The sequence below is a fragment of the Vicia villosa genome, unplaced genomic scaffold (genome assembly GCF_029867415.1).
Source record: "Vicia villosa cultivar HV-30 ecotype Madison, WI unplaced genomic scaffold, Vvil1.0 ctg.000032F_1_1_3, whole genome shotgun sequence".
NCBI classification, from domain to species: domain Eukaryota; kingdom Viridiplantae; phylum Streptophyta; class Magnoliopsida; order Fabales; family Fabaceae; genus Vicia; species Vicia villosa.
The window spans coordinates 612,193-635,400 of NW_026704967.1; the positions used below are offsets into that span (position 1 = coordinate 612,193).

Here is a 23,208-nt window from a genome sequence, read left to right on the forward strand (position 1 = left end):
GAAGATATCTAACAGGGAAACTGCCCATGATATATATGAGTCATTGAAAATGACCCATGAGGGAAATGCTCAAGTCAAGGAGACAAAAGCTCTTGCTCTAATCCAGAAATATGAAGCCTTCAAGATGGAGGATGATGAAGATATTGAGAAGATGTTCTCAAGATTTCAAAATCTAACTGCTGGATTGAGAGTTCTGGATAAAGGCTACACCAAGGCTGATCATGTAAAGAAGATCATTAGAAGCTTACCCAGAAGATGGGGTCCAATGGTGACTGCATTCAAGATTGCCAAGAATCTGAATGAAGTTTCGTTGGAAGAGCTTATCAGTGCCTTGAGAAGCCATGAAATAGAGCTGGATGCAAACGAGCCTCAGAAGAAAGGTAAGTCTATTGCATTAAAATCTAATGTTAAAAAATGCACTAACGCTTTTCAGGCTAGAGAAGAAGATCCTGAAGAATCAGAATCTGAAGAAGAAGATGAACTGTCCATGATCTCCAGAAGGGTAAACCAACTCTGGAAGAGCAAGCAAAGGAAGTTCAGAGGCTTCAGAAGTTCAAAGAGATTTGAACGAGGAGAATCTTCTAGTGACAGAAGATCTGACAAGAAGAAGGCTGTCTGCTATGAGTGCAATGAGCCTGGACATTACAAGAACGAGTGTCCAAAACTTCAGAAGGAGAATCCCAAGAAGAAGTTTCATAAGAAGAAAGGTCTTATGGCAACATGGGATGATTCTGAATCTGAATCAGAATCAGACTCTGAAGGAGAGCAGGCCAACTTCGCGCTGATGGCTACAGAAGATGATGGATCAGAATCTACACCAGAATCAGATTCTGAAGAGATATCCTTGGCGGCAAAGAGGACAAAAAGCAAAATGTCATGGTACCTGGACTCTGGGTGCTCGCGACACATGACAGGAAGAAGGTCTACATTCCAAGACCTGGTGCTTAAACCAGGTGGAGAAGTCAAGTTTGGAGGAGATTAGAAGGGCAAAATCATTGGCTCTGGAACCATAAGTCTTGGTAACTCTCCTTCCATAACTAATGTACTTCTTGTAGAAGGATTAACGCATAACTTATTGTCCATAAGTCAATTAAGTGACAATGGTTATGATATAATCTTCAATCAAATGTCTTGCAAGGCTGTAAGTCAGAAGGATGGCTCAATCCTATTTACAGGCAAGAGAAAGAACAACATTTATAAGACAGATCTTCAGGATCTTAAGAATCAGAAGGTGACTTGTCTTATGTCTGTTTCTGAAGAGCAATGGGTCTGGCACAGAAGATTAGGACATGCTAGTTTGAGAAAGATTTCTCAGATTAACAAACTAAATCTGGTCAGAGGACTCCCAAATCTGAAATACAAATCAGATGCTCTTTGTGAAGCATGTCAGAAGGGCAAGTTCTCTAGACCTGCATTCAAGTCTAAGAATGTTGTTTCTACCTCAAGGCCGTTAGAACTCTTGCACATTGATCTGTTTGGCCCAGTCAAAACAGCATCTGTCAGAGGGAAGAAATATGGATTAGTCATCGTAGATGATCATAGCCGCTGGACATGGGTAAAGTTCTTAAAACACAAGGATGAGTCTCATTCAGTGTTCTTTGAATTCTGCACTCAGATCCAATCTGAGAAAGAGTGCAAAATCATAAAGGTCAGAAGTGATCATGGTGGCGAATTTGAGAACAGATTCTTTGAGGAGTTCTTCAAAGAAAATGGTATTGCCCGTGATTTCTCTTGTCCTAGAACTCCACAGCAAAATGGAGTTGTAGAGCGAAAGAATAGGACTCTACAAGAAATGGCCAGAACCATGATCAATGAAACCAATATGGCTAAGCATTTCTGGGCAGAAGCAATAAACACTGCGTGTTATATTCAGAATAGAATCTCTATAAGACCTATTCTAAATAAGACTCCTTATGAATTATGGAAGAACAGAAAGCCCAACATTTCATATTTTCATCCTTTTGGATGTGTTTGTTTTATTCTGAACACTAAAGATCATCTTGGTAAGTTTGATTCTAAGGCACAAAAGTGTTTCCTTCTTGGATATTCTGAACGCACTAAAGGCTACAGAGTATACAATACTGAAACATTAGTTGTAGAAGAATCAATCAATATCAGGTTTGATGATAAGCTTGGTCTTGAAAAGCCAAAGCAGTTTGAAAATTTTGCAGATATTGATATTGATATCTCAGAAGCTGTAGAACCAAGAAGCAAAGCTGCAAAAGCTGATAGTCTCAGAAGCAATGGATCAGAAGATCAAGTTGCTGCATCTTTAGAGAATCTCAGGATTTCTGAAGAGCCAACAGTCAGAAGATCACCTAGACTTGCTTCAGCTCATTCAGAAGATGTGATCCTTGGGAAGAAAGATGATCCCATCAGAACAAGGGCATTCCTTAAGAACAATGCAGAATGTCAATTAGGTCTTGTTTCTTTGATCGAGCCAACTTCTGTTGATCAAGCTCTAGAAGATCCAGACTGGATAATTGCCATGCAAGAAGAACTCAATCAGTTTACAAGGAATGATGTATGGGACTTGGTTCCTAGACCAAAAGGATTTAACATCATCGGCACTAAGTGGGTATTCAGAAACAAGCTAAGCGAGAAGGGAGAAGTGGTAAGAAACAAAGCCAGACTGGTTGCTCAAGGTTATAGTCAGCAAGAAGGAATTGACTACACAGAAACCTTTGCACCAGTGGCCAGGTTAGAATCTCTTCGTCTATTAATTTCTTTTGCCACTCAACATAACATCACTCTTTATCAGATGGATGTCAAGAGTGCCTTCTTAAATGGTTATATAGATGAAGAAGTTTATGTCCATCAACCTCCTGGTTTTGAAGACTCCAAGTCTCCAAATCATGTTTTTAAATTAAAGAAATCATTATACGGATTGAAGCAAGCTCCTAGAGCTTGGTCTGAACGTTTAAGTTCTTTCCTTCTGGAAAATGGTTTCACTAGAGGAAAAGTGGACACTACTCTCTTTTGTAAAACCTTTAAAAAGGATATTTTAATATGTCAAATATATGTTGATGATATCATCTTTGGAACATCTAATGCTACACTTGGAAAGGAGTTTGCTGAGTCTATGCAGGCTGAATTTGAAATGAGCATGATGAGAGAACTCAAGTATTTCCTTGGGATTCAAATCAACCAAACTTCTGATGGAACCTATGTTCATCAAACGAAGTATGTGAAAGAACTTCTGAAGAAGTTTAATCTTTCTGAAAGTAAAGAAGCCAAAACTCCTATGCATCCAACATGTGTCCTAGGTAAGGATGAGGTAATTAAGAAGGTAGATCAGAAGTTGTACAGAGGTATGATTGGATCTCTTCTATACCTAACTGCTTCTAGACCTGACATTCTCTTCAGTGTTTGTTTGTGTGCTAGATTCCAATCAGATCCGAGAGAATCTCATTTAACTGCGGTTAAGAGAATTCTGAGGTATCTGAAAGGTACTACTAATGTTGGTTTAGTTTACAGAAGATCCAAAGATTACAACTTAGTAGGATTCTGTGATGCTGACTATGCTGGAGATAGAATAGAAAGGAAGAGTACTTCTGGAAGTTGTCAATTTCTTGGAAGTCACCTGATCTCATGGTACACCAAGAAGCAAGCTACTATTGCCCTCTCAACAACAGAAGCAGAATATGTTGCTGCTGCTGGTTGTAGCACACAAATGCTCTGGATGAGAAATCAGCTAGAAGATTATCAGATATATGAGAGTAACATTCCTATTTTATTTGATAATACTTCTGCTATTTGTTTATCTAAAAATCCTATCTTACATTCAAAAGCTAAACATATTGAGATTAAACATCATTTCATAAGGGACTATGTTCAGAAGGGTGTTATATCTTTAAACTTTGTGGATACAGACCATCAATGGGCTGATATCTTTACAAAACCCCTTGCTGAAGATAGGTTTAAGTTCATTCTGAAGAATATCAGTGTGGATTTATGCCTAGAATGAGAAGATGAGAAGATCTTATGTATGAGTATCTTCTGAAATGTGATTAGATTTTTTTTATAAGAAGTTCTGATTGTGATCAATTAGAAGTAGTGATTCTGTTATTACTAACGTTTCATTGTCTAAGTTGACTCAGAATCTCTTTAAAAGTAAAACAGCTGTAACTGGCTATCCAGATGGTAAACACGTGTTCACTATTTCTAGACAAGCGTGCGTGCAGTTAAGGGGACGCCTACTTAGGTAACTGTGCTAATCACTTCTTTTGTCATTATTATCTCTCCTCACGTCATGTAACATTAAATGCCATTCATCATTTCAGTTTCTTTTTATACTTTTCAAACGTTTCTTTTCCCTCTATTGATTTCTCTTTCTCTCTCTTTATCTGCATTTTGCATAAACCCTAGTTTATTCATCTTCAACCTAGCATACACCATGAATCCGTCTTCAAGTTCCTCTCAAGAGGTTTCTCCACTGAAAACTCGCTACATTCCTCCATCAGAAATGGAAGTTTTGTGTAAATCTTCTGTGGACTCTGATGACTTGGGTGCTTATGGTTTCAAACCAAGAACGAAGACGAAGGCTCAAGGATGGTCGATCTATTTGAATAGAACGGTTGGAAGGGTTGTCTGGTTCCAGGTTGAGAAACAAATCTCGGGGATCGCTGACATTGATTTCAAGACGGATCTGTCAAGATTCCAAGAAGTCTCAAGTCAGATCTCTTCTGTGATGCTGTTATCAACATTTATCCAAAGGAAGAAGACTTTCTTGAGATATTGGATGAAGTTAAGGATCATGTTCTTGACTTCTATGTTAAGGGAAAGCCCTGTATGAGACATTAACTCTCTTCCTGTGAACTGTCTCTCACTTCCTCCTTGAATTCATGCATCTCTCCTACAGTGGAGGTTCTAGTCTGGACAGGCATGCAGAGAACGCCGCAGGGATTCATGATATGCTAGCTAAGATTATGACTAGGCTAGGGTTGTAGTCCTTAAGTCCTTGTAATTTTCTTTCCTTGATTGCATCTGCTTATTCTGCATACATCTTTTGTAATCCTGCTTGTTTAATCAATGAAAAGTTTATTTCTGTTTCTTTCCTTTGTCGTTTTCTACATCTGAATCTTTTATATTTTTTTTGATGTTATGACAAAAAGGGGGAGAAAATATATGATAAATGATTTGATTAAATATTATCAGTTACCGGGTAAAAAGGCCCCACATTACTAACAGAACTTGCAAAGTTCTATGCTTTAAGTTGTGTTGTTGCAGGAACTGAAGATCCTCTTTAAAAGATCAACATAAGAAGCTACAAGATGAGGAAAAGTAATTCTTTAGAGAATCAAGCTCTTGGATTCATGAAGCAAGCTGAGTGCTATGAAGCTTCAAGATCAGAAGCAAGAAGGAAGAATGTTCAGATATTCTGATGATAGAATATGATCTGAAACATTATGTTTATGTGTTCTGACACATACCATATGGCTCTGATACACAATATGTGTTATGAAACATACTCTATGTTCTGACTCATTCATGCTGACTTTTGTCGTATAGTTTTGTTCTGTAACATTTCAGGATGTAGAGATGCTCTGATGATGCTCTGGTACATTCAACAATGTTCTGATACAATCTAGCATGAAGTGATGTAAGAAGAAATTCAAGCTCTGAAGCTGTCCCAATGGAAGCAGAAGTCAGAAGCTGTGAATGTTCTGAAGATCAAAGAAATTCAAGTTCTGAAGTTGTCCTAGTGGAAGCAGAAGTCAGAAGCTGTGAATGTTCTAAAGATCAAAGAAATTCAAGCTCTGAAGCTGTCCGAATGGAAGCAGAAATCAGAAGCTGTGAATGTCCTGAAGATCAAAGAAATTCAAGTTCTGAAGCTGTCCGATGGAAGCAGGAATCAGAAGCTGTGAATGTTCTGAGGATCTAAAGAAATTCAATGTTCTGAAGCTGTCCTATGGAAGCAGAAATCAGAAGTCATGAATGTTCTGAAGATCAAGCACATGTGAACGTCTCTACTGAAATACTCAGGGAAGTCTTTTATTTATAAAATTCTTCTAGTATTAATTTCAGGGGGAGATTATTCATCTCAGGGGGAGATTGTTAATCTCAGGGGGAGACACATTCACATGCTTATGCTATAGCTGTGTAATTTGTCTTTAGCTGTCTGCTCTTTCTGATCGCAAATTCATATCATTTATATATGTTTTTGTCATCATCAAAAAGGGGGAGATTATTAGAACAAGATTTGTTCTGATCAATATTCTTAGTTTTGATGATAACAAGGATATGAATTTTGTGTGAGATAATGTGGTACTCTAATACATTGCAATTTCCCTTTCAGGAAATATATAAAGAGTATGCACAAATCAGCGCTCAGAAGCTTTGTCTCAGAAGGTTCAGCATGCAACATCAGAACATGGTCTGGCAAGACATCAGAAGATGGTCAAAGTAGAATCAAAACATGGGTCTATGGAAGCATCAGAAGAACTTGAGATCAGAAGCAGAAGCACTGAAGTTCTCATGGTATCACGCTCAGAAGCACTTCAAGGTCAGAAGACAAGAAGCTGCTATGCACCAAGCTGTTTGACTCTGATGATATTCAAACATTGTATACACAAACATCAGATCAGAAGAAAGTACAGGTGGCAGGCTACGCTGACTGACAAAAAGAACGTTGGAAGCTATTAAAGGCAACGTCAGTAGACACAGCGTGAACAAGGCTCGAGGTAGTTGACAAAAGCGTGAAACATTAAATGCAATGCTGTACGGAATACGCAAAGCATTAAATGCTCCCAACGGTCATCTTCTCAAGTGCCTATAAATATAAAGTTCTGATGAGAAGCAAGGTTACCAATTCCTTGACGATTTCTGTGAATATTAACTTGCTAAAACGCTGTTCAAATCAAAGCTCTGAAACTTCATCTTCATCAAAGCTCACTACATTGCTGTTGTAATATATTAGTGAGATTAAGCTTAAACGTTAAGAGAAATATCACTGTTGTGATTATAGCTTTTCAGAAGCATTTGTAATACTCTTAGAATTAATTACATTAATTTGTAAGTAACTAGAGTGATCAAGTGTTGATCAGGATACTCTAGGAAGTCTTAGCTTGTGTCTAAGCAGTTGTAATTAGAGTGATCACGTGGTGGTCAGGATACTCTAAGAAAGTCTTAGCTTGTGTCTAAGCATTTGTTCCTAGAGTGATCAGGTTGTGATCAGGATACTCTAGAAGACTTAGTCGTGGGCTAAGTGGAAAACCATTGTAATCTGTTGCGATTAGTGGATTAAATCCTCAGGTGAGGTAAATCACTCCGTGGGGGTGGACTGGAGTAGTTTAGTTAACAACGAACCAGGATAAAAATAACTGTGCAAATTGTTTTTATCGTTCAAGTTTTTAGACTACACTTATTCAAACCCCCCCCTTTCTAAGTGTTTTTCTATCCTTCATCATGGTCAAAAGAAAATTAGAATATCTAACCGGGATAACTCTTGATCAAAGCACTTCATCATGTTCCACAAGCCTCACTCTTGGAGGGTTGTATAGGTATCCCAGATTAGGAAATTGAAAAACCTTAAGATGTTGAACTCTCAAAAGTCGGCACAACTTGGAAATTGAAGAAAGACGAGTTGACTCGTCTCCTCTCCCGGCACAAAGCCGGACATAAACCTAGATTTATACTTTAAAAACTAGTTACCTTCGTTGTATAAGGTGAGCTATTATCTCTTCCGTTTGTAAAAAAGATCATCTAAACTCAATAAAAGAAGTACAAGGTGCCGTCCTTTTCCCCTGCTTGGGCGCGAGGCACCTTATTCTTATTAGTAAAAAAAACTAGGTGAAATTCGAACAAAATCTTTAATCGGTTGTGGTCGGGTAGTACAAGTATAAACACTCGGCCTAAAAAAAATGTAACACCAGTGTAAAATAGTAGGAAGACTGTCAGCCTGAACCTATAAACCTGGTTACGCCTCCGGGCCTTTATCCGCACCGAAGTCAGTTACGCCTCCGAGCCTCTGTCCGCACCGAAGCTAGTTACACCCCTGAGCATCTGTCCATATATAAGACGGTTAAGTCTCCAAACCTCTGTCTGCAACCTGGTCAACCTCGCCAAGGCTCTATAACCGTTCTCGGTGAATCCTGGCAAGGGGCGATGTACCTCTAAGACGGTTAAGTCTCTGGACCTCTGTCCGCAACCTGGTCAACCTCGCCAAGCTCTGAAACCGTTCTCGGTAAATCCTTGCAAGGGGCTATGTGCCTTTAAGACGGTTAAGTCTCCAGACCTCTGTCCGCACAAAGCCGGTTACGCCTCCGAGCCTCTGTCCGCACAAAGCCGGTTAAGTCTCCGGACCTCTATCCGCAACTCGGTCAACCTCGCCAAGGATCTCAAACCGTCTTCGGTGAATCCTTACAAGGGGCTCTGAACCACAGAAATGACTCAGTCAACCTCGCCAAGGCTCTCAAACAATCTTCGATGAATCCTTGCAAGGGGCTCTGAACCAAAGAAACGACTCAGTCAACCTCGCTAAGGCCCGTAAACAACGTTACAAGGGGCTCTGCACCTAAATTCAAACAAAAAGGGTTTGAGCAAAACTCTTTGATGCATTGATTGATAGATTATCTTTATTCTCTTGTATATGTTATTAAATTGTATGATTGCTATGTCTTGAATCGTTGTTGATGCATTGTTGTTGTATGATGAGTTATGGTTACGCCTTTTGGGCAAACTTTTAATAATCAGATTATGGTATGATAGTATATGGCTGTGTAACTTTGTTTTTGGGGCTGTTGGGATCAATTTAACACGAATATTAATAAACACTAAAACTGAGAAAACCATGAAATATCCCAAATGAAAATTTTTTCTAAAAAATAAAAAATACCAAGGAAGTCAAAAAATTCCCAAAAATGCATTTAAAATAAAAAATCAGAAAAAAAATCGGGAAGTTGGGGGTGGGGTTGATGAACAATATCACACTATAACACGGTGGGAGAAATGACTTTTATTTTTATTTCACAAACAATGTTGCGGTGAACAAGAGTCGCCAACGACTTTTATTTTATCCAATTAGGAAAGGCATAAAGAACAGGAAAGACCTTCTTTGAAAAGAGATTGAGTTTGGGGGGTAGGTTATACAAAGGGAAGGTGTAAGCACCCTTCGTATCCATGGTTATCCATGGGCTCTTAATTGCTTAGCTCACTTTTGTTTGAAATGTTTGATTTGTTTGAAAGAGTAGTGTGTGTTTAAAAAAAACAGTTTTGTTTTGAAAATGTCTAAAAAGACAACGTTAGAAAACGGGGTGTGAAAAGTATTTGATTTTGAGCAAGCACTTAAGAGTTACCTACCCTAAGTTCGTAAGGTCTTTCCTATTCTAAAGACTTTCCTTGAGCGATAGTACTATCCATACCATATGAGGGTAGGTAGTCATATACATTGGATGTGCGGGTCATCGAAGGGTCATCGAATCGTCATAGGGGCTATCCATACCATAAAGAGGGTAGGAAGTCCTATGAGATGTGAATAGTCATAAAGGCAACCAGGAAGGATACCTTAGCAATCCGAAGGGACTATCATCATTTATCGTAGGCAATATCGAGGGACAAGATCATTTATCGTAGGCAGCTCGAAGGGACTACGATCTTTATTCCGAAGGGACTATGATGATTTTGAATTGTAGGCAGCATATGCTAAGGTATCCCTACGCTCGAGGGACTTGACTATTATTTATCGAAAGGCAACATAAGAGAGGGTTACCCTAAAGGTGTGTGTGTGTGTGTGTGAATTAGGGTTTATTTATAATGAAAATTAGGTTAAATTAAAAATGGGCTTGGATCAATTTAAGCTTAATGGACTTCATCTTTGTTTGCACCTAAAAACAAAAAGAAATAGAACCAATGCAAATAACAATATAATAAAATGATTTACTAATTTTAATTAAAATTCAACTTAAATCTAAATTGAATTAAAATTAGAATTGTAAACCTAAAAAGGATTAGTAAACCGAAAATATTGTTAAATCGTAAAAACAAATAAAATACGCAATGATGAACATGTAATGCATATTTTCGATTTTCTGAATAAATGAAAAATTAAGTTAATGTCCTAATGACAAGATGCAAATGATATGCAAAGCCTACGCTAAAAAAACGAAATCTGGAGGGCAAATTTTGGGGTGTGACCTTCTTAAACCTGAGGATGTATACTGACTTGTCGGCTTGTCGTAATCTGAAGGTGGAAGAGGATTGAACACTAAAGTACCCAGAATTTTGCACTCGCCGATGTAGGAAATAATGTTGGAGATGGGCTTAACGACGCCATCCAAAGTAAATACTTTTTCAAAATGTCTGTCTGAAGTAAATGCTTTTTCAGAATGAATCATATGTCTTGATTGTATCTGATGGACTATACTTTATCGAGTATTGAGAATGAGTCGTACATTAGACTGTACCTGAAGGAGAGTTTAAATGAAATAATATCTTGAAGAAAGCTCAGAAGAAATGGCTTAAAAGAGATTACCTAAAAAGGCTCCTAGAGAGGATAGAAAACTGTCTTAAACAAGACCGTGCTTTAAACAAAGCTCAAGAAGAGACGTCTTAAAGATGACTACCTAAAAAGGCTCCTCGAAAAGGATAAGAAATATCTTAAAGAAGACTTACCTAAAAAGGTTCCTGGAAAGGATAAGAAATATCTTAAAGAAAACTACCTAAAAAGGTTCCTGGAAAGGATAAGAGATGTCTTAAAGGAAACTACCTGAATAGGTTCAAACAAAGGATAGAAAACGGATGTAAAGAAGATTAGGCTTTAGACAAAGCTCGGGAAGAATTGTCATAGAGAAGACTGAGTAAAAAGCTCCTTGAAAGGGCAAGAGATGTTTTAAAAAAGATTGGATAAATATGATAAAGAAGGTTACCTAAAAAGGTGGAGATATGTCTTAGAGAAGACTACCTAGAAAGGCTCTTAGAAAGAATGTGATATGTCTTAAACAAGACTGACCTAGAAAGAATATGATACGTCTTAAACAAGACTGACCTAGAAAGGCTCCTAGAAAGGATAAGAAACGTCATAGAAAAGACTACCTAGAAAGGTTCCTGGAAAGGATATGAAACGTCTTAGAAAAGACTATCTATAAAGGTTCCTAGAAAGGATAAGAGACGTCTTAAACAAGACTGACCTAGAGAGGCTCCTAGAAAGGATATGATACGTCTTAAACAAGACTGACCTATAAAGGCTCATAGAAAGGATATGATACGTCTTAAACAAGACTGACTACAAAGACTCCTAGAAAGGATAAGAAAGGTCTTAGAAAAGACTACCTAGAAAGGCTCCTAGAAAGGATAAGAAAGGTCTTAGAAAAGACTACCTAAAAAGGTTCCTAGGAAGGATGAGAAATGTCTTGAACAAGACTAACCTAGAAAGGCTCCTAAAAAGGATGAGAAGTTCTTTGATTGTTTCTGAATTATCTTTGCAGAAAGACCCGGAATGAAGCATCAGAATTGTATTTGTGTCTTGAATGAGTGCCAATATTAAATCGTTGATATGATCGTATTTGCACCGAAAGTTCTTTTGATTGAGAGATGACCTGAAAAGGCAAAATTAGTTTTATGCAATGTCATGATGCAGGTATTGTGTGACGAGGTTCTCGTAATAAACAAGAATACTATATGTTATGCATGTATTATGAATGATGCAGGGATGAACTATATAGTCGAAGCATATTGGTAACTCCGTATAGCAATTGCGGGTTGAGAAAATAAATCTCTGTATGTGTTTGGAGATGATGACAAGGGGATTGAGAATTTCTGTCTTCCATTCGAGGATATCCAGCTGGGGATTTTTTATCTTCGTTTGGGGATGAAAGTAACTTGAGTGATCTGATCCTGATGTGTCCTGACCGGGGACAAGAGAGAAGAATAGTCTTTTGAGTGTCTTCTTCTAATATGGATAGCGAGTTTGAATAAAAAATCAGGAAGTCAGGGAGAGGGTGATGAACAATGTCGCACGACAGAGCCGCGATGACCGTATGGAACAGTACCACGGCAACTGGTGATGAACAGTGTTGCGCGGTGGCGGAGGTCGTCGGAGTTCAGGTCATTTAGCTCTGTTGTTAAACCAACAACCGTCCAACTAGTTTTATTATTAGTATTGCAGAATAATTGACCTCTTCATCAACTTGATATGAGCAATGCATTTCTCCATGATTCTCTCGATGAAGAAGTATACATGCAACAACCTCTAGAATTTATTGATCTTGCAAAGCCTAGCCATGTTTGCCTCCTAAGGAAGTAAATGTACAAACTCAAACAAGTAACACAGACTTGGTTTCAAACTTTATGTAAGTTTCTCTATGATTATATATGGTTTTGTCAATTCAAAATTTGACCCATCTTTGTTCATTTTTAGAAATAAGGGTATTATTTTATACACGACCGTGTATGTGGATGTCATCATAATTATAGAGAGCACCATTAACAAAGTCATTGAGTGCATTGCATCATTTGCAACCTCTTTCTCCATCAAAGACTTAAGCAACTTACACTACTTTCTTGGTGTCGAGGTCATTCCAACTACCACATGCTTTTTTCTTAGCCTACATAAGTATATTGCAAACTTACTTGAGAACACTATAATGGTTAAAGCCAAATCTGTCCTCACCTTATTGGTATAACTGTTATAACAAGTAGGGTAAAATTGTTTTACACTCTCATTCAATAAAAAAACCATCAAACTGCCATGTCATTAAAAAAATTTAAAATAAAAGACTGATTTAATTGAATACTTGCTTGTGATTGATTGACAGTATAAAATAATTTTACACCGTCAATCATCACCCCTTTTCTCATTTTATAACTTCTCTAGCTTGACCAATATTAATGCAAACATTTATCTCAATTAAATGAGATTCTTACATACTTTCTTGTATATATATTATGTAAGTTAATTGTGAAAAAAAATAGAAAAATATGACCAAAAGAAAATTATAATGAATTGAATAATTTTTTAACATTAACGGTATATACATAAATTTTATATTTTAAAAACAAATATATGCTATTTTACTTTAAATATATATTTATATTTTTCATATAAATGTAGTATAACCCTTCTCTTAAATGTAACCAATTTTTCTTCACAGAAATACAATTTTTGTTACCAAAAAAACAAGAAAAACAAAAAATCAATCCAACTTCCATAATAACATAGCAAAAACCTCTCTTAAAACCAAAAAGTTAATTAATTATAAAAAAAGAAAAAAAAGATGAAACTGTGCAGTATTTTCTGAATCTAGATTTTACCGCATCCATCTATCTAGGGTTTTACATCGGGAACAGAAAAACGTCTACCACTACTTGTCAACAAACGTGGCATAAGCACTTACGTACGCAACACACACCTTCTACTTCCTCCTCGCCGTTCTTTCTCGCATTTTCCCTCCCACATATTCGCAACCCAATTTATTTCGTTTTCTTCTCTCTTAATTTAATCAATTATCAAAATAAGCAAAACCAATTTAATCGCTTAATTGGCCGTTAAACAGAAATGGTGGATTCAGACCGAATCCAAAACCCATGGATGGCGTCCGAACAAACTTCAATGAATCTCAACAACGCTGCTACACAACGCTCTTCTCCGAAGAAATCGTCAAAAAGTGATAATTTAGGGATTGCTGAACGCGCTTTCTCTGCCGCCGGCGCCGCTGTTCTATCCGCCGTCATTGTCAACCCCCTTGATGTTGCCAAGGTGCGCTCTTTCTTATTGACAATTACTGAATCGTACTTTTTAGTTTTTGATGTGCGGTTTTCATTCTCGTTTTTTGTATAATAATTTTAGTTTTTGAAATGATGTTTTGATTTGTTTCTGGTTTTATCAGACAAGGTTGCAAGCACAAGCTGCAGGGGTTGCTTATTCTCATCCACTCAGTAATTTGATCAGCAGGATGTCATGTTTTGGTCCAAATATGGTATGTCTGGTGTGGATCATGTTTCTGTCCTTTCACCCATTTTGTCTTTTATCAGAGAATTGTTATTGCTTTGAACTATTGTATATGTATTTAGTTGTATGGTAAGCTCGAAAACAAACTATGTAGGTTCTGTTTTGTATTAAGTAACCAAAAGCAGATGGCTGATAAGCTAGCTGATAGAAGATGATAGCAAATGAACTTGTAGTTGGTAGTTAGCTGATCATCACATTTGAAGTGTTTGAATAAAATTAGCGGTCAGACAGTTTGCATGGTTAAATTACATTGTGCGTCTTTTTGAAGCCAACCTAGTTGAATATTAACATGCGGGGAAAAAATCATGTCTCTTTAGAAGGGTAATTTGTGCAAATAGTTTGACCTTTGCAATACTGTTTTTCAGATGTTTGCTGATTTAAGATGTTCTCCGTCGTGTACCCGGGCTGGATTCCATGGCACTGTATCACTCTGTCCTCCCGATTGTTTTCGGTACAAAGGAACTCTAGATGTCATGTATAAAATTACTCAACAGGTTGGTAGTTTAACATTGTAAAATATTGGTATTGGACGGATTAAAACAATCATTTACTTGTATTGCATGCATATGCGTTGAATACACACACATTGTTAATCAATGCCAGAGTGGTATTTATTTCAGGAAGGATTTACTAGGCTATGGAGAGGAACCAACGCAGGCCTCGCACTTGCAGTACCGACTGTAGGTTCACTAGCCAATTAACTGTGTTTTTACTGTTCTAAGTACCAGACATTGCATAATGAGAGCGGGCGAATTGGTTAATGTATTCTTTTATATACTTAAATCAGGTTGGAATTTACCTTCCCTGCTATGACATATTTCGCAACTGGTTTGAGGAATATACAGCCAAAAATGCCCCTATTGCAACTCCGTATGTACCTTTAGTGGCTGGTTCGTTGGCACGCTCACTGGCTTGTGCAACTTGTTATCCTATTGAACTTGCCAAAACTCGCATGCAGGTATTCAATTAGGATAATCTCTATTATGTTATTTTCTTCTTGAAGTACCATGTTGTTCAAGTCATAGTTATGTTCCATGTTTTTTTGAATCTATGTTGTAACTTGTAATTGTGCAAGTTAACCAGCTGTTCAAAGTGGATTTTAGCCTGACTATTGCTTGCAACTGGTCTGAAGAGTGCATGGTTTATTTTTTTCCTATTTATTTTACAAGTACCAAGTCATTGATGTCATGATTTATCTCAAATCAATTCCAATTGGCAGCATTGTGTTCAAATTATGATTATGACTGTGGTCGTGGGTCATGGCTTAGAGTTAAAGAACTGCATTGTGGCCGGATATTGTTTTGATTTTTACCTTGACTTGTTTGTCCCTCAGAGTTCTCTCTGTTCTACTTCTATTTACTGCAGTTCATGTGCTTTATGTTGGTATTGCTGTGGACTAATTGGTGCGACAATCGTGTTTTTCATTTTTTATTTCTTCCTAGTCAGTGGGTTTTTGAAAAGCCATGTTGTCATAGTGTTATCTAGCTACATTTCCTATTCTCAATATGGATTCTTACTGGTGTATGGATCTTGGGTTTTTGTAGGCATTTAAAGAGACTCAAGTTGGTAAAAAGCCACCTGGAGTATACCAGACTTTGTTAGGTGTTGTCTCTAATGTCAAGGGCACAAGTAATTCACCGAACAGCTGTAAGTCCACAGCTTTTGCAACAATAGAACAGCTGATAAAAATAAATGTACACTGACTGGGTTTTTGTTTTTGTTTAATTTATTAAATTTTGCACAAATACAGTATGGTTTAACTGTTGATGTCATAATATAATCTTTAGTCTGATTAAATAATGAATTTAACTTGTTAATGAACTGATAATTTAAACAGCTCTTATTAATGGCTATTCAAGGCAGAGATCTTCTGTATGTATGTCAAGTAAAGCAAGTAGCATGGTTGAATTATTTGCATTTCTGATCTGTTTGGTTTGATTCTAAAATGACCATGTTTCTTTTGATAATCAATTATTGCACTAACCTGGCTGCCATATTTGATAGTATAACAGTACAAGACTAAATAAAGATACATATGAGTTAAAAACCTATCAAAGGTATCAATATTGTATAGTAATAGTTGTTATTTACTTACAGTACAAGGTTACCGTGCCCTGTGGACTGGCATGGGTGCGCAGCTTGCTCGTGATGTTCCATTCTCTGCAATTTGTTGGTCGACACTTGAGCCTGTGAGTTTCTTTCCAAGTCCTAAGAATAAGGAGTTGTTTTTCTTAATAATATTTTCATCTTATGCCAACTATTTTTCTTTTGCAGACTAGAAGGAAACTTATTAGTTTCGTTGGAGGCGATGATGCCGGTATATTGAGTGTTCTTGGCGCAAATTTTTCAGCTGGTGTTGTTGCAGGAACTCTAGCGGCTGGAGCTACGTGTCCACTAGATGTTGCAAAAACTCGAAGACAGATAGAGGTTTGTTTCATTAGGTTTTGAGTCGGTCACATTTCCTGTATTATTTATTCAAACCTTACCTTAAAGGGGAAGGTAGGGTTGTGTAGAGTAGAGGATTTTGCTCGGCTCATTCTACTTTTTTTTTCCTTCTGGAAAATAGAGGTGGCAGCGTAGCATTCTTTTCAGATTAACTGTTACATTTGAACTAGAGACAGTTTATATGCATGCATCTGCACATTGGGTCTTACTCTCTTGTCATGTTTTCTGCATTATGTTTATGCAGATGGATCATGTCAGAGCTTTGAAGATGACTACGAGACAGACACTGATCGAGATTTGGAGGTATGCCATAATTTGAATTTTAGATAGTTTTGATTTTATCCATGTTTTTATGACTGAACTGCTGCTGCATCTATGTGTCATATAATTGATGATTTGCTTTAAGTTCTTTGTTTGTTTCTTCCATGTTTTTATGACTGAACTGCTGCTGCCTCTTGTATTAATATGTTATTTGGGTGTACATTGTTAGAGTTTATCAATATATCAATATAACTGTTTATTGACATGCTATATGATCTGATTTTTTTACCATTTGTCAGAGACGGAGGCTTGAAAGGACTTTTTACTGGTTTTAGTCCGCGAGTTGGTCGAGCTGGCCCCTCTGTTGGAATCGTGGTTTCGTTTTATGAAGTTGTGAAGTTTGCCTTAAATCACCGGAACGTAACAACGTGACCAGGTCAAATATTGTGGATACTTTTTTATTGCCAAAACGGATTTTATTGTTGGGAACCTATGGATACTGTGCAGCTAGTTTTCCGTGGAAAAGAAGCTATTCCAGTCCGTTTCTGCTCATGAACCAACGTTCATGCATAGGAAAAAATAACAAAAAATAACCAGTATAGGACAACCTCCAAATATAGGTTTTTGAACCTTTTTGTGTTTTCTCTGTCTTTGATCAGCAGAGTTCAATTTTGTTACAATTGGGGTTCTTCCCAAAAGCAAATTTTAAATAAAATTATAGTTAATTGGAAAACATCAGCATTACACTTGACTATGTATACACATATTAAGTTATTAACCGAATTGGTGATTCTATATAGATTTCTTGTTAAGCTATTATTATGGGCACAAATTTGAAATGCATGAATTCGAAGTTTCACTCCCAACTACTATTTCCATTTAGTTAATTTTTTTTTCTTCCAACGCCCTCCCTCAAATTGTGACATAAGTAAAATGCTCTAAAGCTTTAGGAAAAATGAACTTAATTTGCAGTTTCTTGAATTCATTTGAAGTGACAAACTTATAATGAGTTCTAGCGAAAAGCAATGTCCAAGTAAATGGTATAGACAGTTAATTTTTATATATTTAGATTCTTTTAAAATAAATGGTTTAAGCAAAATATATATTTTTTGTTTTCAAGTTTTTTGAAAGGTTTTGGTTTGTGACTAGTAAATGAATGAATTTTATTACAGAAACAAAACACAATAATCTATAGAGAAACTGGAAAGTTAAAATGAGATTTTTATTGGAAGCACAAGAGAATTATACACAACGCATTTCCCCAATTAAAATCTCACCCTCCTCTCTAATTATGACATGAATAAATGCATCTTTGCCTAAAAAATTAAGCTCTGTTGCCATCCATGTACTAAGAATTAGAAGCAAATGAGAAATCTGTGATGAATAAATTAATGAATGATATAGGTGAGCACCAAAGCGAAAAGCATTAGTAAACATGCAACCGCTTGATCAATGGTAGTTCCTGCAAATTATACACAACAATTCATCAACAATTAAAAAAATCATATTTGTTATATGAATTACATAAAATCGAAAAAAAATAAAATATATTCACCATCGCTTGTAGGAGCTGGAGCAGGTGCAATAGATTGCGAAGAAACGACAGACATAAGAGTTGCATAAATGATGCAAAGGAAGACAACCACCCTAAATGAAGCCATGATCTATGTTTTGTTTTTCTCTCTCTCCTTCACTCTCTCTATTAATTTTTGAAGAGAAAGAAAGGAGAGAGAAATGAAAAGAAAAAAACAAGACTTGTGTTGGAGAAAGATGTTCGGGTGGTGAAAATGAAAGAGGTCAGTGGAATTTCTTTTATAATGGAAAAATGCAAGTTTTGATATGAGCCAGCCATGTTGAGATGTTAATTCAAAGTGCACCCGCACGTTTAGGGAAATCATCAATAATATTAGACGTAAATCCTTCAACAGCGATTTCAAGCTGTAGACAGATGCAAATCCAGAGTGTAAGATTTGAAAAAAAAAAGGGAAATGTGGCTGCTGGGATTCGAGCCCAGGTCTCCACGGCCACAACGTGGAATTCTTACCACTAAACTACAGCCACTTGATGTTAAACTCACGAAATTGATAGGAATTATAGACAGAATACTGTTGGGTACAAATATATTTCCTGTTATAATAATTCCACTGATTTGGCATCTACAATTTAAATCCTTTTAAAAGTTAATATAATATATACAAAAAAAGGCACATTTCAATTGGATTAATAAAAAATGGAGATCAACTATATATTTTTTAATGTGAATTAAAGATATCTTAAAGAGGCTAGTCTAATTGTCTCTATGTGAATCTATAAACTATAGATTATAATTAACTTACTCATAAAAATGAATTAGAATTAATCTTCCATATTCTAAACAGGGTCAGAGCTAATTTTTGGAGGATTTTGGAGAGAAAGACTTTCAAAGATTGCATTTATATTTTGAAATGTGTTTGATATTTAAAAAAATTTAAGAAATAATATGATTTTATATGTTAATGTAGTATATTATTTTTAAAAAAATATCAAACACATTTAAAGATATAGACACAATCCTCTAAAAACGAACTCCCAGACGAACCCTAAAAAACTTTCTTCCCAGACGAACCCTAAAAAAATTTCTTTTTCTATCTTAAGTTTATAAGCTCTATATTGATTAAAACAAAACTTATTTGCAATTTATTGTCCACACATTTATTATGACAAGCCTTGTATAAGTTATTTTTATAGCAAACTATAAAAATAAATTATTTTTGTATATGTTATAAACTGTTTTTATAAGATTGTATAAGTTGACTTTTTATAAAATTATCATAAGATGTTTTTATACCTTCTCCCCCAACCGTTTCATAAAATTTCTATGATTAGATAAACTTTAATAAGACAATCCAAACATGCCTATAAAATTGAGATAAATTTAAAATTAAAACAATCATGCAATTTGACTCAAAATTCCCTTTCATATTCTAAAATATGTAAGATGATTTTTTATTGTTTGGATTCTAAAATCTAAAATTATAAAAATACACTATGCATAACTAGAAACTCATACTCACTATCCTTTCTCTTCTCCCTCCAAACCCTACTAAAAATATGTCATATACGCGGCATCTTGTTTTCCTTAAGACTAAATGAATTTTGAATGCAAATGTAATATGACTCTAAAACCTTCAACATTACATGTTTTAACGTGTTTGTTCCAATTGCGTCACACACTATGTATTGGTATAATTCAGATTTTAGAATCCCCACATGCATATTATTGAATTCTACAATTTGGAAAAAAAGCAAGTCCATAATGCGCTTTCGGATTGTAGAATATGAAATATGTGTTTACTGAAGGAATTCTTCTTTAATTTGGTTTGCACTGTTTCTAACATGGATTATAAAGTCGACATTATACCTCCAATTGCATACTGTATTGATTGCCGCCTACAATTCACGACCATGAGAAAATTTACTTAACCAAACGAGCTGTTGACATGGTCTTAAGGTAAGCAGAAAATTTAGGATTTACTATTGTCATTTTAAAATTGAACCTAGTCAAAAAAATAAAAATAAAAAAACCATTTGTTGTGTTGGGATTTGAAAGAGTTGACAAGTATAAGCAATACAAGAAGAAGATGAAGCGTAAATTCAAACATTATTGAAACGTGTCTGTCTATTATGATTTAAGAGTTATTAGTTAAGTAATGGTCTATGGAGTTTTAAGGTTGTGGACAAAAAACACGATAACTCAAGTTATCTAAGTCTCAAATAGGTATTATAGTGAGAACACTAGGTACTCTCTTAGGTGGATTTCACTTGAGTTTTCACAGGCAAAGTTAATATTGGTGATACATTGGTGTCGCGACAGTATGTGTTTGTTAATTGTTAGCCGATTTAATTGTCATAAGAAGCCGAATAAAGTTGACACACTAGTAGGAGTTGAAATTTGATGAATTCCAAAACAAATATTTTATTATGAGATGACTTATTTGGATAATGGTGAAAAATTGCACATAAAAGGTCAAACTATCACAATATGTACAAAAGTGTAATATTTAAGCACACATAGGAACATGCCTTATTCTTTGGACTAACCTATAATAAATAAAAGAGGTTGACCCATTTATCAAGAGTGTATTTATATAAGGAAACAAAAGCCTATTTCAACCATGACAGATTTGGAAGAAATTTCTACGCCTACCATCGCTCTCAACCTATCTCCATTGTTGAATCAAAGTCGACGCAAAGAGTCATTACACCAAAGATCGCGTGCAGCTGGAAGATTGCAAGAAATTGTTGTAACTTCTTATATTTAACATTTTCACAACTTATTGTGTATTAATGTATAATTTGAATTCTCAATTTTTAGTTATTTTGCTAAGCTTACCATGAACTGAAACTCTTGTGTTGGATATTGTGAAGTTCAATTAATGTGGTCTTTTTAATGTGATAGTTTATGGTTTTGTGGCATGTTTAGTTCACATGTTATTATGCGATATGTTTGATTCCAAGCGTGATTAACTTATGGTTAAATATTAGTTTGTGAAGTTATGTAGTGTTTAGTAAATGGATAGAAAGATTTAATATGGTTAAATAGTTAGTATACATGTCATTCTTTACTTAATCAACTTAGACATGAGTGATTAGGGTCATAAGAAAAAATATGAAAAGTTTTATTTGAAGTGTAATGGTATTAAAGAGTGCTTTGACATAAATGAATTTTAATGAACCATTGCATATTCTCACATTATCAAAAAAACAAGTTTTTGATAACTTGCACAACAAGTTTTTGCCATTGTTTTCGGAGATGGAATGGTTTAAATTTTCACTTATTCATTCAATCTTGTAGTTTAACTCACAAGTTCTCTATTCATTGTTGAAACAACATGTTGCATCAGTTACCCTGTATGTACAAGTTGATTTCAATTGAATACAAACCATATCTTAAGATTGAAATAACATTTAGAATTCTAAGGAGATATCAAAGAACTCATTACTTATTTGAGGAACACTTTGTCCCTGTTGCAGAGCTATTTGAAGAAGAAATATAAGATCATGCAGAGGAGGAGGAAGACTTGGAAGATCAAAACATCATTTACATTGCTAATGATAAGGAAAAACATCAAAGAATGTACTCTATTTGATCCAAATGCTATGAACAATGAAATATTCATATATGAGATTAGAGTTGTCAAGTTCGAGCTTAAACCTATGATGTTTCAAATGTTACAAACTAGGGGCAATATTCTGGTACTACAACATCCTCACTCGCACACCTTAGGAAATTTCTGGAGGTTGCATTTAATTTCAATATTTGTAAGATTACTGATTGATAAGATTATGGAGTTAATTTTTAGACCATTTAAATATTTAAGTGAGAAGTAAAATTTATCTTAGTTGGGCCTTTTGTTGTTTAGTTGGGCTTTTTAGCCATTGGAGCTTTATTCTACTATTCATTAGTAATATTATATATGTACTCTCACTAAGAGATGAAAAATAATCTAGAATCAAATGAAAAAGTCTTTATTTTCTTAGATAACTTTTATTGTGTCTTTATTTTATAAGATGATGCATTCACACTTAGGTTGTTTCCTTATTCTTTAAAGAACTAAGCTAAAAGTTGGCTTAACTCACTAAATCCAAACTCCATTGCCACGTATATTGACTAAGCAAAAAATTTATTGAATTTTTTTTCTTTTTTTCAATAGTGTTGAGATGAGGAATAAAATCACTTCATTAAATCAAGGAGAGGATAAAACATTGTTTGATACTTGGAAAATTTAACGAAATGTTAAGGCAATGCCCTCGTCATGGCATTCTTATTTGTATTCAATTGGAAACATTTTATAATGGGTTAGTAGCTTTAATAAGGAACATGTTGGATGCATCCTCATAAAGATATTTACTCATATATAGAAGAATTTTAGTTTATAGAGAGTATTATTGCAAACACTTATCAGTGCAAAACCACATGAGTTACCCCGCTTCTACAAAAAGACCAACTGGTGTGCTTAAAGTTAATGAAACAATCACACTAATTGTTAGATGGGTCAAATTTGAAACATTGTATTTAACAATGCGTTTTACAATTTAGAGGATTTATGTTGGTCAATTAAGTTGAAGGCTTGGAAATAGTCTTTTGTAGGAGATATTCATCATTCCAACTCTAATTTTTATGAGTTTTATAAGGATTCTTTGTCTTGTTTAATTTAGGATGTTATTGGTTTGTAATTTATCTTTTTTCTGGTTTTCCGGTGTTTTGTAAAAGGGCAAGAGTACCCCTTAATACTCTTTTAATATCATTCTTGCTTACAGAACACAAGTTTCAGACATTGACGCACACACTAGACATCACAAAACGCCTAGTTCTAAAGTGTTCGTACTTCATAGCTAATCAGATTGTTTTTCTCTTATTTTTGATTGATCTCATTTCGGATATTAGAATCCCAACACCTCTATTAGTTGAAATATTGCTCTTTAACTTATTTTTTATTGGTTAATACTCTATAGTTTAATTACATTTTTAAATTTTTAAAAGACTTCTTAGAAACAATAATGACAAATAAAACTCT

General features: G+C 35.3%; 2 protein-coding genes and 1 non-coding gene across 4 annotated transcripts; 1 reads left to right on the plus strand and 2 right to left on the minus strand.

Annotated features, from left to right (window-relative positions):
• Positions 1-13,201: 13,201 nt before the first annotated feature.
• On the plus strand, positions 13,202-17,470 carry LOC131622576 (mitochondrial carrier protein MTM1-like). 2 transcript variants are annotated; one of them, XM_058893615.1, is made up of 11 exons: positions 13,202-13,331; positions 13,491-13,693; positions 13,824-13,913; positions 14,311-14,439; positions 14,566-14,625; positions 14,733-14,903; positions 15,490-15,592; positions 16,043-16,134; positions 16,220-16,372; positions 16,635-16,693; positions 16,951-17,470. In XM_058893615.1, exons 2-11 carry the CDS (start codon positions 13,493-13,495, stop codon positions 17,081-17,083), a joined length of 1,191 nt encoding a protein of 396 aa, XP_058749598.1. In that variant the 5' UTR covers positions 13,202-13,331; positions 13,491-13,492; the 3' UTR covers positions 17,084-17,470. The 2 variants fall into 2 exon arrangements, with proteins under 2 accessions (XP_058749598.1, XP_058749597.1); XM_058893614.1 differs by lacking the exon at positions 13,202-13,331 and having other exon boundaries at positions 13,338-13,693.
• Positions 17,471-17,843: 373 nt separating this feature from the next.
• On the minus strand, positions 17,844-18,448 carry LOC131622577 (arabinogalactan protein 41-like). The gene is made up of 2 exons (XM_058893618.1): positions 18,207-18,448; positions 17,844-18,113 (listed from the first exon to the last, which is right to left on the minus strand). Exons 1-2 carry the CDS (start codon positions 18,310-18,312, stop codon positions 18,040-18,042), a joined length of 180 nt encoding a protein of 59 aa, XP_058749601.1. The 5' UTR covers positions 18,313-18,448; the 3' UTR covers positions 17,844-18,039.
• A 192-nt stretch (positions 18,449-18,640) lies between these two features.
• Positions 18,641-18,712, minus strand: TRNAH-GUG (transfer RNA histidin (anticodon GUG)). The gene has a single exon. It is a non-coding gene; the product is annotated as a tRNA-His (tRNA).
• Between the last annotated feature and the right edge of the window lie 4,496 nt (positions 18,713-23,208).